Here is a 15,882-nt window from a genome sequence, read left to right as displayed (position 1 = left end):
CGAAAAAGTTAAAAGATTTTGGGAAAGTTTATATAATGAATTGAAAAAGATGTTTAGATATACCTTCCCAAAAAAACCAGAAGCATTTTTGTTAGGAATAATAGGAGGAGAGATTAGAAAAGAAGATCAAACACTGTTTATGTATGCAACAACCGCGGCTAGGACTTTGTTAGCCCAAAAATGGAAACTACAGGAATTACCTACAATTGTGGAGTGGCAGATAAAAATGATGGACTATGCTGAACTTGCTAGATTGACATGCAAGATTCGTGACCAGGGGGAGACAAGGTTTCAAAAGGACTGGAGTAAATATGTGGACTATATGGAGAAAAACTGTAGATCATTAAAAACTCTCGCAGGATTAAAATAAACCTTACGAATTGACCAATATGTTAAAAAAGGAACTGCAAAAAAGGGAATTAACAAGAAAACCGCATGAAGGGAGGGGGGGAAGTCATAGCTCGGCGGAGCAAGGTAAAAGATGTGAATATAAGATTTTGTATAAAAGATTGGTTTTGTTAATTTGTTGAATTTGGAAAATCGGAATAAAATGTATTTTTAAAAAAAAAAAAAAAAAAAGAGAGATCTGAGGGAAGGGCACCCCAGAGAGTCGGAACCATAAATTCTGACAGGATTGCTGGAGGCCAAAGGACGAGATCCCTGCTTTCACCCTTCCGGAGCAGGAGAGTTACCACCTCCTGGTTTTTTTAAGCAGACGGGATACCTCCTCGTGCAGGAGAGGGACCCAGAGCAGGCTTGAAATGGGCAGACCATGGCGAGTACTAGAGGCTAAAATACTGATATGGGTTATATAACAATGGGAGAGGCCACTTCTTGGGAGTCGAAAGGGCTGGGGGAGAAGCACTGCATCAAAGCGCCCACACAGAACGCCTAGGAGACAGCACAGTTTTAGTGCAAAAGTCATAAAACAAAGGATGGCACAGGCGGAGTGTAAGCAGACATGTACTTGGAACAGGACTTCCTAGCGGCACATGCAGGGTCCCAGAGGTCCAGCTGTAACTCGCTGGGGAGAGCAGGGGGGGGCATTCAGGGAGGGATATGGCAGGACTCAAACCCAGAACCTGACGGACAACAAGGCAGGGACTCAAGCTGAACGCTGCCCGGCCAACTCAGAGCAAAAAAGGGGGCGGTGGGGAGGGTGAGCTCTGCTGCGCCAGCCAAGAAGACCCAGAGGACTTAAGAAATCGCCCAGCCAGGCCAAGGGAGCCACAGGAGGCTACCAGGTTAGCATTTTCGGCAAATGGGAGGTTCACTTCCTCCCAAGCAGCACCGAAAACCAGGGACCTGACCTGGGGAATGGGATGCTGTAAAATAAAAGTTTTTTTGGGGGGGGGGGAGCAGGGAGACCCTGCCTGAAGCATTCAGACTCACAAACATGTCTGCAAGAGGATTTCTGAGTTCCAGACATGTGTTTCAGGGACCCACAAACACCCCAGGGGCACTTGGCATGAGATTCTGCATTGGAAAGTGACAAACACATCGGAGTCAGTCCAAAAAACTGCCCCACGCCAAAGAGCGCCTTCCGCTCGAGACGTCAAAGGAGAGAGCATCTCTGTCCACTTTGCAAGCAGGAGACATGTGTGTACATCTTGAGGTCCCCTTAAACGATTCCCCCCTTCCCCACTGAACCCCTCCGATTCTGCCACCCTCAGCAACCATTTGGGGACTCAGTATGGCTTGGCACCCCTCCAATGCTGACCTGATTTTCCTCACTATTCCCTGCTAAAAAAATAACAAATCATGCACATGAGATATTTTCCTTTAATACTGGGCGGGAACGGCCTTTGCCATGCAAAAAGGGGAGGGGAGAGAGACTTGCACGCTGGACAGCAATAATCCTGCAAGCGTTCAACCCAGAGGAAACTGCAGCTCCTTCCTTTAGGTAACGGAAGTATGCGACATAAATAAAATTGCCCCTCCTCTTCCTCTACCTGTTCCCCGCCCCGCCCCACCCGCCAAAAAAGTACTTTGAATCGGAAAGAGGAATTAGGCGGCTCGTGCAACTAAATCCCCGGACAGTGTTGCCCCCCAAAAAGAGATGTTTCTGCAACTGTTGAGCAAGGAAGCATACAGGGGAACAGGCAGCAATAGAGTTTTGGATGAGAGTCAAGGCTAGCAAAAAGGGGGGGGCAGGAGATCACAAACCATTTGCACCCCTCCCCATCCTTCAAAACCAAGCATCTGCCTCAGGAAATTATTCTGGAGGGCTCACCAGACTCTCCCCTCCACCTCCTGCATTAAAATCCCACCCACCCCATTTACCAGAAGAAAAGCAGCAATATCCACAACGTAGCTTTTGAACTCAGGGGTGGTGGGGCGTCAGTGTCTGTCGTGCAAACCCCAGCACCCCCCCCCAAAGCTCCCAGCTTTATGCAGTGGCTGTTTCTGTAACAGAAACCAGAGACTCCGTAGTTTCGACGAGGGGGGGGATAAGAACTATCTATTTACCTTTTCAGAGTGCTTTGCCCAGCCACCGGGGTGGGGGGGGGAGGAAGAGAGGGAGCATCCTCCTCTACTGCCACCCCACTCCCCGCCTTCCCGAAGACAAACACGAAGAAACCATTTAGTGCAAAGGAGAACAAGGACCGAACTTTGGTGGCAAGCAGAGGGCAAGAGGAACGGAAAGGGCGCAAGGGGGGCTTGTGGATAAAGAGGTCCTCTCCCAAACCAGTGGCCTCTGGAGGGCTGTACGGAGGGCGGGAGACGGGGGGGTGGGCAGCTGCTCTGTGAGGGTGGAACGAGCCCGGCTCTCAGGTGCGACGGACCTGAGGTGGGCCGGTCCCTGCCTCTGCGGGCGCCGAGACTTGGGACACCTTATATTTGCGATTTGGCATGCGCTCTCTCACTCTCGGCGACGCGCCCCCTCTTCCCCTCTCCCCTACAGCCGGTCCATCCGGAAAGTGTCTTCTGTGGCAGGGTCAGTGAGGACCATGTCGGGGTCGTTGAGCATGTGCAGCCCGTCCAAGGTCAGGGGGTCGATTTTGAGTTCATCCAGGGGGAACTGGGAATCAGAGTCGAAGCTGACATCCCCCACGCCGGCCAGAGAGCTGGTCAGGTCCTTCGACAGGCTGGGAGGGGACTCCCCGGTCACTGGGAGTGGTGGGGTGGAGGGAGGGAGGGAGAGAAAGAAAGAAAGTAGGTATTTGGTTAGGATCAGCCTCCATTCCTCTTCCACCTGACCCACTCCTCGGGACAAGCCAGGAGCTAACTTCAGATGTTAGCGACACAGGAAGCTGTTCAGTCATACCCAGGGTGCGGGACATTCCCAGCCCAACCCAAAGATGCTGCAGGGGATTGCACCTGGGGAAATCTGCAGCTCTTTCTGGGAAAACTATTTGCAGGTAGGTTGCCATGTTGGTCTGACATAGTCGAAACAAAATTAAAAAAAAATCCTTCCAGTAGCACCTTAGAGCTTGTTAAGGAGCTACCCCCACACATCCAAGAACAGATCCTCACAAACACACCAGCGGAATCTCAACCAGGAACTTTCTATCTTCTACCTAAAATATACAAACCAGGAAATCCAGGACGCCCCATCATCTCAGGTATTGGGCACCATTACAGTGGGTGTTTCCGGCTATATGGATTTTGTTCTGAAACCATATGCCATCAGTGCTCCCAGCTACATATATGACACCACAGATTTTCTGAGGAAAATACAATCTTTGAATAATCGTACTAACAATACTATACTAGCCACTATGGATGTGGAATCTCTGCATACCAACATCCCACACAACGATGGTTTACAAGCCATAAGGAAACCATTTCAGATAAAATCACAGGGGACTTTGCTACCAAACTGCCATTTTGTCCTTACTCACAACCACTTCAAATTTGGTGATGACCTGTTCCTCCAGATCAGTGGCACAGCAATGGGCACCCGCATGGCCCCATGGTATGCCAACATCTTCATGGCAGATTTAGAACAACGTTTCCTAAACTCCTACCCACTCAAACCTCTCTTGTACCTGCGATACATTGACAATGTTTTTATTATCTGGACACCAGACATTCAATGACTTTCACCCCACCATCAACCTAACAATGAACCAATCTATGCAAGAAATACTTTTTTTGGACACTACTATAAAAATACAGAATGGGTGTATAGACACCACCTTATACCGTAAACCAACTATACCATGACAAACTTAGTTGGTCTCTAACGTGCTACTGGAAGGAATTTTTATTTATTTTGTTTTGGAAAAACTATGTTCTAGTCCTCATGGTTTTCCGAACAGGGAAAACGTAGGAATTTGCCTTGTGCCGAGTCAGACCCTTGGATCTATGTAGCTCAGTACTGTCTACACCTTGGGTAGGTAAACTAAGGCCTGGGGGCCAGATCCGGCCCAATCGCCTTCTAAATCCGGCCCGTGTCCAGGAATCAGCGTGTTTTTACATGAGCAGAATGTGTGCTTTTATTTAAAATGCATCTCTGGGTTATTTGCGGGGCATAGGAATTTGTTTATTTCCCCCCAAAAAATATAGTCCGGCCCCCCCACAAGGTCTGAGGGACAGTGGATGGCTCTGGCACTGAAGAAGTTTGCTGACCCCTGGTCTACACTGTCTGGCAGCAGCCAGCTGTCCAAATAGGCCCAGAAACAATGGAGTCTGCTCTGCGAGGGCATAATGGGCACTGCCCCACCAGCCTCCATCTGCCTGCCTTCTGACCTGCAGCCAGTCTGGGGGGTGGCCCTGACTGCCGGCCTCCTCCTCCTGATTCTCAGTTGCCCCTTGTAGAATCCAAGACTTGAAGGTCACCAGGCCCGTCACGAAATTCTGTTTTATGGCAACAAGGCTAGGACAGGCCATGGTGACAGTGATGGTCAGCGAATGAATACCGATTTTAAACTCTGGCTCACATACTTTAGCTGACGGAGTGTTGCTTTTAATGCAGATAAGCACATGTGAAATTCTCAGCTCTGCCTACTTCTTCTGCCCCTTGGTGCTGAAACAGTTATATTTTATTGTTCTTTTTGCTGGTCGGTCTTTGACTGTCATAAAGACTGGTTGATTGATTGCCCCTTGTAGGAGGAGGTCAGCAGGGAAGAGGAGAAAACTATAATTTGTGGGCTCCGTCTCTCGCTGGCCGCAGTGCCACCTGCTGTTGGGCTCTGTGCCTTCTGCCCTACTAGCCGCTGCTGCTCAGAAATTCAGCAGCTGGAAAGGTCCAAAGGGTGGCAATGCGCAGCCAGTCCCACCCCCAGGCGCCAAACCACAGATCCGGACCCACCTGTGAGGATGATGTTTGGGATGTTGCCGTGGCTGGCGTAGCTGAGCTGCTGGGCGTCCTGGAGGCTCCCGTGGCTTCCGGTGAGGCCCATCATAGCCGCCTGGGAGTAATTGAGGGTGGAGCAGGGGCTGTAGAGGCTGTTGGAGCTGATGGCATTCTCGATCATGTTGAACTGCTCAAGCTGGAGGAAGGAATCCTGGAGGTAAGAACTTAATAAAAGAGCCTTGCTGGGCTGGGCTGAAAAGCCGACTGGGTTCATAACCCACCAGTCAGATGGGTGGGGTACAAGTAATACATCATCATCATCCCAAGGGCATACTGCTCTGAACCATGGGCTGGGCTAGATGACCCTTGGGGGCCCTTCCTCCGAGTCTACAATACTATGATTCTACATTCCACTTTGCAACCATGGCTAAAATTGTGATTTAGCATTTTAACGCTGCAAACCGCCCCCTGATCTACGGATGAAGGGCAGCATACAAATTTAACAAATATTTTATCTAGCCGCCTGATGAACCAAACTTCTCTAGGTGGTAAAGAGTCAAAACCACCTGCCAGGGGTTCTTGCGGCTACTCTTGAGTAATGACGCACCACACCTGCTTGTCTTTAAGGTGTTTTTTATTGTGCATCCTATTTACAGTGCAAAGAGTTTGGAAAACATGTCTGCTTAGTCCGAGTCAGAATGGCTTCTTTCTGTTTCGCACCTGACATAACAGCTTGGGAACCCCAAAGCGCCTCCTTTTCGCCCTACGGGGTGCCGTGCGCCTCAATTCAGGCATCGGGGGGGGGGGGGGGAAGGGTCGTCCTTCTGACTGCTCTCCCGTCATTTCCTCCCTAGCTGCTTCCTTCTCTACTCAGTGTTGAGGCTCTCTCATGCTGTCCGAGCCTCTTCCCTCCCTTCTCTACTTCCTGATTCCTGTAATCTGATCCGCTACTGGACTTGCTGCTCTGAGAGGAACTCGACCTGATGAGGGGCGGGGGGCTGTTCCCTATAAGCCCTCCCCCTTACACCACCAATCCCATTTGAACCTCCAGTCAAGGGGGGATTGGGAGTCACAGAAAGCACTCTCACCTGATGAGATAAAGCGTTTGCCTGCCTGGCCGTCAACTGCTGGTCGTAACAGGAATCCCCAAAGACGCTCCCGAGGATAGATGTTTGCTGCAAGGAGGAGGAGGAGGAGGAGGAGGAGGAGGAGGAGGAGGAGGAGGAGGAGGAGGAGGAGGAAGAGGTGGATCAGTGCAGAGAAGAGCCCTTTGATGAAATCCAGAGTGGGGGCAGCAGACAGTCTGCCAAGACCGCCCTTGAGGACGCTGAATGATGCCAGCTCCAGGCTGCTTGGTGAAATCCCCCACCCCACCCTACCCTGCTGGCTAACTACCAACCAGCCCCAGAATGATGAATTCAAGAGCAGAGCAGAGCTCTAGAGGAGAAGATGGGACTCGGAGGGGGGGGGGGAGAAGATGACGGTAACCTGGTTTCCACCTTAGATGAGGGCTATGCCGCTGCCACCACCATGCCAGAAACACACAAGCCAGAAAGGGGGAGAGAAGGGGACAAAAGTGAACGGGTTGCACATGGTTTGAAGAAGCATGTTGGCTCCAGAGGGTGGGAGAGGCGTAGAAAGGCTTTGATGGATGAGATAGTTTGCAAACTGTCCTGACCAACATGACTGCATGCCAGCAGAGCAATGGAGAGAATAAGGGGCTGTGCTACCCAAAACAGCAGCAACTGAGGTGCCCCCCTCCCCCTTTGGTTAGGGAGTTTGCTTGGAATGACAACAATATTTTTATTCCTACTACCACTGCGCTTATGACTCGTTGTATCCAATGCTCATCAGACACTAATGAGATTTGCTTGGTTGCGGCCCAATAATATTTTTATTTGTACTCCTACTCCTACAGCTGTTATTACTATTTCCATCCAACGCTAGTCATGCACAGATTAGATCAGCTTGGCAAAGCCTGATTGAGAAGCTCCCGAATGCTACAATTCCCCAAATTGCTTCAAAATGAAGAAGGCAAAGCAAAGCAAATCTTTCGAGTTCCTTTTACCCAGCCTTCTAGAGTCCCGGTCTCACAAGGCCTCTTACAAAGTAGGAAAGGCCTAAAGGGGGTTTTTTGGCACAAAAAAAAATCCAGCCAAGTTGATTCTGCAAGCCTCGTCCTGCGCTTAAAAAAACAGCCGAGATAGGCAGCAGCGAGTGAGCCTCCTCCCCCACTATCGACCTAAATTCAGGAATCCCTCTGCTCGCTTGCCCTAACCTTTCTCTGCTGGGCTATTATAATCCGACCACCTCCTCCCCACCAGCCGGTCTATGAGAAACCACTCTCATTTTACAACTGTGCAGCAGTGTGAAGTGATACAGATGCATTTTTTTATTATTAAAAAGTGCTCCCCTTGAGGATCCTTAACTGCACTGTTTTTAATAACTTTGCCAGCAGAGACCCGGGTGCGTGGGGGTGGAGGAGACGTGATTAAATGGGACGGGCTTTTTTTCATCACTTCAGCACTTTGGGATCCAAGACCTGGCCGCTTCCGCTGGCTGAGGAAGCCAAAGGCTCTCTCTGCAGAACCGCAGAGGGAGAGGGGCTTGCTAGCTTTCGTTAGCTGAATGGCTGAGCGCTGCGGCAAGGAAGGCCAGGAATTCCCCTGAATGCCCAGAGGTCCAGCATTTTGTGTGAGGGAGAAAAATGTTTTCTCTGTCCACTTTCTCATTTTGTATAGGCTTCTATCCCATCGCCTGTTGCTTGTCTTTTCTCTAAACTGAAAAAGAAGAAGACAAATGCACACACTGGAACCTTTCCTCATAAGGTTGGCTCACAGCTTTGTTCTTCCTGCATGAACCTGTCCCCTGCAAACTGTGTTCCAAGTCTTCTCGGCCTTCTGAATCGAGGCAGGCAGAGAGAGGGGGACGAGGCCACATGGCCTGGCACCCTCCTTTCTGCAGATGCCCCCTAACCCTGGCAGGAAGGAAATGGCAGCAGCCACCTGTCGCCACCACCTGGTGTTTGGTGGCAGCGAACAAGGGTTCCGTTTTGCTATGATGGCCGACAGCCGCTGGTGCTCTCTCCACCACACCAGCAGCAGGTGGCATTCAGAGGTAGAGTGTGCCTGAGCAGGGAGGCCCCACATAGCTAATGTGGCTAGGTGCCGATGCTCAGTCTACTCCTCCCCTCTGTAAAAACCAAGGGCTGTAGCCAGCATTCAGTCATCCTCAGAGCAGACCTGGGGAAATCAAATGGGCATGACTCACTTCGGTATACCCGATTTCAGTAGGTTGTGCTCAGAGGAAAACTTGCTTGGACACGATCCCGATTTATTTACAAGGCTATCGAATCAAGTGGCCAGATCCGTACATTAAATTTAACGTAGGGATGGGGGAAAGGCGGTGGCCCTCCAAGGCGCTGCTGGACCTCAACTCCCACCTCCCCTTGCTGTTGCCTATACAGTATGGGCAAGGGGATGATGGGAACTGTAGTCCAGGAACTTCTGGAGGGCGAAAGCTTGGCCTTCCCTGATTTAAGTTGCACTGATGGCTTCAAGTTATAAGAAAGGAGGTTCGGACTCAACATCAGGAAGAACTTTCTGACAGTGAGAGTTGTTTGACAGTGGAACAGTCTCCCTTTTTCTCCTTCCTTGGGAGGTTTTTAAGTAGAGGTTGGATGACCCTCTGTCATGGATGCTTTTGGTTGAGATTCCTGCATTGTGCGGGTTGCACTACATGACCCTCAGGGTCCCTTCCAACTCTACAATGGAGGGCGTGAAAGGTTGGCCACCCCTGATTTTCCCACCAAGAAGAAGAAGCACCCAAGACTGCCTGAGGTCTCCCGCTCTGTGCTGCTTTACCCTGCTTTAAAACCCTTTCTAACTGCTGCTGATTGTTTTAACTACTCCCACATTGTGGGATGAGAGCTGGGAACGAGCGGTGCTTTGCTTTCCCTGAATACGAAGGTACTAAAAGGTTTCATGTGCTCCGGCTGCCGTCAGCTGTGTGGGCAATTAACATGACGCCTACGGCAGGTCTTTGCTGTGCGCTGACTTAGCCGACTCGTTCCGGGTGTGTTAGCAGGCCTCCAAACCCACTATTTGCCGTTTGGGTCTGATTATCTTCCAAGGGACCAGTGGGACAACAAAGTCTTTATACACACATGTAAGTCTCACAATTTGATTCTTCTTTTGGTCTTTCAATACAATTTTTAACTAACCCTCTTCTTCCTATGGATTTCTGAAACCCACTTTTGGAACTCGGACTGTGTGTGAGGGATTAAGAGCTCTGAGTTAAGGGCTGGAGATTCTTTCCCCTCTTTTTGTTACTTGGCCTGTTTTAAACCTAGCAAACATGCTTATTTGGTGTGTGGGGGTTTTTTCCGTTGTTTTTTTTTAAGAACCTACGCTCTCCAGCCCAGCCACCACGGGGCAGCTGTGAGTTTTAGCCCAAACCATCTGTATACATGTCTACTCAAAAGTAGGTGTCACAGGTGCGGTAGCGGCTACTCTAGAGTAACGACTCCTCACAGCGTTGCATTTTCATGCTTTTATTAAGTGCACACTATTTACAGTGCAGAGTCATTACTATGTACATGTTGTCAGTCTAGGTCAGAACCTCCGAATGGAGATTTGCGCGTCTTTTTCCAGCAAAGTAGTCTGGGAATACTGAATCTCCGCCCCCGTCGCTTATTGTGCAATTCCGGGACCGGCGGGAGCGGTCTTCTTGCCGCGCTTTCCCTGCTTCCCCCTTCCTTTCCTAAGCGGAGCAGTGGCTCCGCTACTCTGCCTGAGCCATGCCCTCTACTTCCTGATTCCCCGCTGGAGACATCCCCCTCCCCGCTCCCACTGGCGCTGGGAGAAGAGCTTGTGCTTAAGATGGGAGGAGGCTGTCTGTAGCTTCTGTCCCTCACAGTAGGTCTCTGTGTGTTTAATGTAGGACAAAGTGCAGGAAATTCATGGCACTAATAATATTAATAGTTATTATACAACAGGCACCCCCAAACTGCAGCCCTCCAGATGTTTTGGCCTACAACTCCCATGATGCCTAGCTAACAGGACCAGTGGTTGGGGAAGATGGGAATTGTAGTCCAAAACATCTGGAGGGCCGAAGTCTGGGGATGCCTGTTATACAATATTGCTTCCAGTGACCACTGAGAAGCCGAGTAAGATTCGTACTTAGTGCAGAAAACAGTGCTGGACGATACTGAAGAAAACCAGAAGCTGCACCTTCTACTCTGAAGTGTGTTGTTTACAACTTAACAGCAGAAAGTTGCCACCCTTCAACTTATGTCATCTGAAACCCACTTATATAAATCAGTGTGTGCTTTAAGGGGGGGAACCCGCTTGGATTATCAAAACAGTCTGCACATTTAGAAAAACCTATGCAATAGCTGAAGCAGTATGAATCTACCCGCATTGTATAGGTTCAGTGCAAACCCTATTTTTACACCTTATTTAAAAACAGGCAAGCACTCATCTAGACCTAGCTGGAAGTGAGGGGGGTATTGTTTTTGTCTGTTACTATGTTATGTATATTTGCGTTTTTATATCATAAACGGCCCTGGGCTCCTCAGACGAAGGCCTGGTATAGAAATTCAATAAATAAAGATATATATATTTAAAAATTGGACAATGTGAAATTAAGAGGGAGTGGGGAGAGAGAGAAAATAAGACGGACCCATTGAGAAGCATGGAAGCGAAAGGCAGAGAGAGAGAGAGAGAGAGCCACACACACATAGATGCAGTCAGTCCCTTACTTGAGGGGAGCTGCCAGGAGAGAAAGCTTGATTGGAGACAGGAGAGGTGGGAGACTGGTTGGCCGGGGAGCCAGCATTGTTGCGGTACTGCTGGAGTGAACCCTACAGAAGGACATAGAGTTAGAGAAAGAGAGAGAGAATAGGGTAGGGGGGAGGAGAGAAGGCAGATGAAATCACAGGGTTCTTTCATGGAGAGAGAGAGAGAGAGAGAGAGAGAGAGAGAGAGAGAGAGAGAGAGAGAGAGAGAGAGAGAGAGAGATGGGAGGGAAGAAAAGCCCTTGTATGAACACCCAGGGAGTCAGCTAGTACCGGTTAAACAATGCCCCGAGAGATCATGGACAGAAAAAAAGTGGGGGGGGGTTTACAATCATTTCTGGACTTCCTCCCCAGCTTCCTGGAGAGCAAGGTGCAGCCAGGAACCATACACTGTATTCCAAATGCCTCTGCTCCTTAGAATGACAGGAAAGGCATTGGAGAGACACTGCTGGTTTTTAAACATCCCTTTCCTAGTCAGGCTTCCCCCAAAACTCCTGGAGGGAAAGGACCCACATGGATGTAAGAAGAGCGCTGCCGCTGGGTCAGGCCAAAAGCCCATCTAGCTCAGCCTCCTGTTCTCACAGGGGCCAACCAGAAGCCATTGTGTCGGGTGGGGTGGGGAGAGTTGCCATTTTGTTCAGGTCATGCTTGCTGGTTTCCCATGGGGGCATCTGAGTGGCCACTGTGAGTACAGGAAGCTGGGCTAAGTGGGCCCCCTTTGGCCTGATCCCGCAAGCCGGACCTGAGCACAAGACCACCTTCCCCTCCTGTAGTTTCTCCCAGCCACAGGTATTTCTATGCATTTACATTGGAATAAATAAGCATACATTTATCTATGCAGGGCTTAATTTCAGCGCTGCCACCGCCCCATCTACTGATGAACATAAGAGCAGCCTGCTGGATCAGGCCATTGGCCTATCTAGTTCAGCATCCTGATCCTCAAACAGGGTCTGAGCACCAGGTCTCCCCTCCCATAGTTTCCAGCAATGGGGATTTAGCAGCATGGCTGCCTCCAACTGCGGAGGGAGAACACTGCCAGCATGGCTAGTGGCCATCAGTAAGTCCTCTCCTCCACAGATCCCACTTAAGAGGAGTGGCTAGCACACTGCTTTTGGACCTGGCTCAGCCCACTCCGGAGAATGCAGCCCCTTCTTTCGCTTTCTCACACCTGCATCTAAAATTGGGGAGATCTGTGCTCAGTGAACTCTCCATTCCTGTCTTGCAGCAAGGTGCTTCTCCCCCGCCCACCCGACCCAACTTGTCCAGGGGGTGTAACAACAACAACAACAACAACGTTGCTGGATGTGGATGCATGCACTGAAATCCCAGGGAAAAAAGGACAGGGTGTGTGTGTGCGATTTCGGACTTCCTGGGAACCTCAGTGTCAAACGTTAAACACACAGACCTCACTGGTGCAAAGGGTTGCTTGGAACAGTGTGTGACCCTAAGAAGAACCTGCCAGTTCAGGCCAGTGACCCATCTAGTCCAGCGTCCTGTTCTCACAGTGGCCAAGCAGATGTCCCCAAGCGAAACCTGCAAGCAGGATCCGAGCACAAGAGCAACTCTCTCCTCCTGTGGGTTAGACCCCCCCAGGCCTGAGGGTTGGGGCTGGGGAGAACCCCATGCCAATTCAGAAGCAGGGTGTCAAGAAGTTGGCATCATTTAGAAAGGCTGCAGAATTTTCTGGTCCCCTGCCTTTAAAGAAGAAAGAAAAGCCACACATACACAAGCTCTGCTTCGTAACACTAAAAAGAGCCAACGCTTCCGCCCCACCACTCCAACGCATGAAGAGGAGTTTGGGAAAGATAGAAAGGGAGCAGAAGGGGAGGGTTGCAAGCTCAAGCCTTAGCCAAGCCGCTCCTGCCTCCTCTAGGGTCAGTGGGGGCTCAGGGGGAACCCTGAGGCTCGAAGCCAGGAACTAAGACCAGCCTTTGCCATTCGCTGGACAGCGACTCCCCAAACCACCCCACCCTCCCAGCTAGCACAACTGTAGGATGCCAGATCAGTGAGAGGGCCTGGTGTTGGCAGAGGCTGAAGTGGGAGGCTCCCCAGGAGAAGCTGTCTTTGATCAAGCCAAAAGCCTGGAGTAGAAGGCATGAGAGTTTCCTGTACAGACTGACAACCCACTCAGGCGGATGTCCTGAGAAGCTAGCATGCCCATTTCCTTTTGCCAAGGCAAGGAAATATACGGGCACTGGCAGCTCTCAGGGGCTCCCCGAAAGTCACCCTGAGCAGAACGACAGAGCGCACGGCCGGACTTGGGAGGCAGGCCTGTCCTCTGCCTTGAAGCGGTTACCTAAAAGTCTGCTTAGGAACGCCCAACGCAGACCCCTTGGAATTGCAGTCCTTTCTCCTAACACGCGCCCTTTTGGAGAAGTCTCTGTAGCGACCCATTTCCCAGAGGCAGGAGCGGTGACTGCCAAAATGGGCTTGGAAGCCATCTGCTTTGTCTACAGAGAAGCAGTTCAAGTTCTAAAGAGGTTAGACACCTGCGAAGGAGATGGCAGACCAACGCTTCTACAAAGGTGGTTGTGCACCAACTTCTCGCTGCCCTATTCCTGCATGACCCAGGAGATCTTGCAAGTCTTCCGCATGCACACCTACCCAAACCTAGACCCACCCCCACACAGGGCTCCCTACCTTGCCCGCCCAGCCCTTCCCCAGTCCAGCTTACCGAACTGATGTCTATCCCCATGGAGGTCTGGGTCTGGCTTCCTGGCGGAGACTGTGGGATTGTGGAAGGGACGGTGACGGAGAGCGGGGGCAGCTGCACCCCTCGCTGCAGGCCGGACGTCTGCATCAGGGAGGCATTGGGTGGGAGAGCGCTGGCGACCTGTGTCTGCTGCTGTTGCTGCTGCTGCTGCGCGCTCGTCTGGGTAAAGAAGGGGTAGGGCGGGAGCTGCTGCTCCAGGGAGAGGGCGTCCATTGCCACAGCCTGGGGAGGGGGACAGGGCAGGAGAGGGCAGTGAGGAATAGCCTCCCCTGGGTCACAGGACAGGCAGGGAGGCCAGGGCGCTCTCCTTCAAATGACCCAATCCGAGAGCAGGGGTCCCTACTAGTGGTCTGTGGAAACAGCCAGCACCTGGCAGAAATAAGTGATGCTCAAACGTATGTGTGCTTGTGTGTTTAAAATGTTCCAAAGTGCCCAGAGGTCTCACTGGGCCACTTAATAAACTTTGAGAGTCTTAATCTCAGGGTCGTGGGCTGGAACCCCACGTTGGGCAAAAGATTCCTGCATTGCAGGGGGTTGGTCTAGATGACTCTCGGGGTTCCTTCCCATTCTACAATTCAACGATTCTAAAGCTAGGATATCAAGAGCTGGGATATGAGACAGCCAGCAGTGGCACATTGGTTGGAATGTTGGACTGGGACCTGGGAGACCAGGGTTCAAGTCCCCACTCAGCCACAAAGTTCGCTGGCACCAGTAACTCAGAACAACATCAGATCTTTTCTGCCACCCCTCTTCAGTGCCAGCGTTTCTGTCAAAACTAGCACTGGATTATGGAAACCCCAGACCCAAGCCTCGTCCGCCTACCCCACAACATGCTCCAAATAAAAGCGTTCCCCATCTCATCCCTTGCGTACCTGAGTGATTGGCGACAGAGGCGAGAGCGTGGGGGAGACCTGCTGGGGCTGGTTTCTCCTGGAGTCTGCGTTCAGCGAAAGGGAGGGTGGCTGTCGGTGCTGCTGGGAAGAGGCCTGCGTCGTCGTCATCCCTGCAGCAAACAGAGGGAAACATCAGCACACGGGCTCCCGCGGGGGGTCTTCCCATCACTCGTTCCCATGCCAAAGGGTAGTTATGGCAAGGCTAACCCTGAAGACGCTTCAAAATACACAATCTGGACTCCCTCGGAAGGCGGTGGACTCTGTCATTGGAGGTTTGGGTGGCCATCCGTCAGGGATTCTTCAGCTGCGATTTCTGCATTGCAGGAAGTTGGGCTGGATGACCCTTGGGAGTCCCTTCCAACTCCTAAAGGTTCTACGATTCTATGGGCTCTGTATAAGGCAGCTTCTTCAGGATTGTCTACAGTGACAGATATTCTAAGACTCTTGGCCACCGTCCACATCAACTGTGGCTGAGTCCAATGACTTCTAGAGGGCAGCAGGTTCCCCCAGGCCTGGTCTGCAATGACCGGCAGCAACTCTACGATCTCTCTCCACCCACATGGACCGAGAACTATTACCATGCTCAGCTGTCCTGGCAACCTAAGAAACTCAACTCCCAAACAAGATGACCCCCTGGGCAGCAGGAGAGGGGCTAAGTCAGGTTACATCTGAGGCTGCAGCTGCTTTTCCTGCTGCATGCTGAATGTGCCAGGTGTAGACAGGGCATCCTACGCATTCTGAGATGATCTCAGGGTTTCCATCCTATGTTATACTCCATTATATCCTAACACCCTGAAACCTGCATGCATTAGTGGCTCTCAGTATGTTTCCAAGCACAATTCAAAGTGTTGGTACTGACCTTTAAAGTCCTAAATGGCCTCGGCCCAGTATACCTGAAGGAGCATCTCCACCCCTATCGTTCTGCCTGGACACTGAGGTCCAGCTTCGAGGCGGTTCCCTCCCTGCGAGGTTACAGGGAACCAAGCAGAGGGTCTTCTCAGTAGTGGTGCCCACCCTGTGGAACGCCCTCCCATCAGATGTCAAGGAAATAAAGAACTATCTCACTTTTAGAAGACATCTGAAAGCAGCCCTGTTTAGGGAAGTTTTTTAATGTTTGAAGTTTTATTCAGTTTTTAGTCCTCTGTTGGGAGCCGCCCAGACTGGCTGGGGAGACCCGGCTGGATGGGCGGGGTATTATTATTATTATTATTATTATTATTATTATTATTATTATTAG

At 50.9% G+C, this 15,882-nt stretch overlaps 1 protein-coding gene across 6 annotated transcripts in view; it reads right to left on the bottom strand.

Moving 5' to 3' along the window:
• Window positions 1-1,764: 1,764 nt before the first annotated feature.
• Window positions 1,765-15,882, bottom strand: part of CRTC1 (CREB regulated transcription coactivator 1) — a 47,101-nt gene continuing 32,983 nt past the window's right edge. Inside the window, exons 9-14 of one of the 6 annotated variants that reach the window (XM_035116960.3) lie at window positions 14,625-14,755; window positions 13,714-13,974; window positions 11,004-11,105; window positions 6,331-6,417; window positions 5,258-5,438; window positions 1,765-3,111 (exon numbers count right to left, since the gene is read on the bottom strand). In XM_035116960.3, the coding sequence (XP_034972851.3) occupies window positions 2,900-3,111; window positions 5,258-5,438; window positions 6,331-6,417; window positions 11,004-11,105; window positions 13,714-13,974; window positions 14,625-14,755 (974 nt within the window). In that variant the 3' untranslated portion in view covers window positions 1,765-2,899. Of the gene's footprint in view, window positions 3,112-5,257; window positions 5,454-6,330; window positions 6,418-11,003; window positions 11,106-13,713; window positions 13,975-14,624; window positions 14,756-15,882 lie in introns of all 6 variants that reach the window. The other 5 variants (XM_060275396.2, XM_060275397.2, XM_035116961.3 and 2 more) reach the window with 5 other exon arrangements.

The sequence above is a fragment of the Zootoca vivipara genome, chromosome 6 (assembly GCF_965207765.1).
Source record: "Zootoca vivipara chromosome 6, rZooViv2.hap1.1, whole genome shotgun sequence".
Classification (NCBI taxonomy): domain Eukaryota; kingdom Metazoa; phylum Chordata; class Lepidosauria; order Squamata; family Lacertidae; genus Zootoca; species Zootoca vivipara.
The sequence above is the reverse complement of the archived record's forward strand: the minus strand, read 5'-3'. Positions and strand labels throughout refer to the sequence as shown.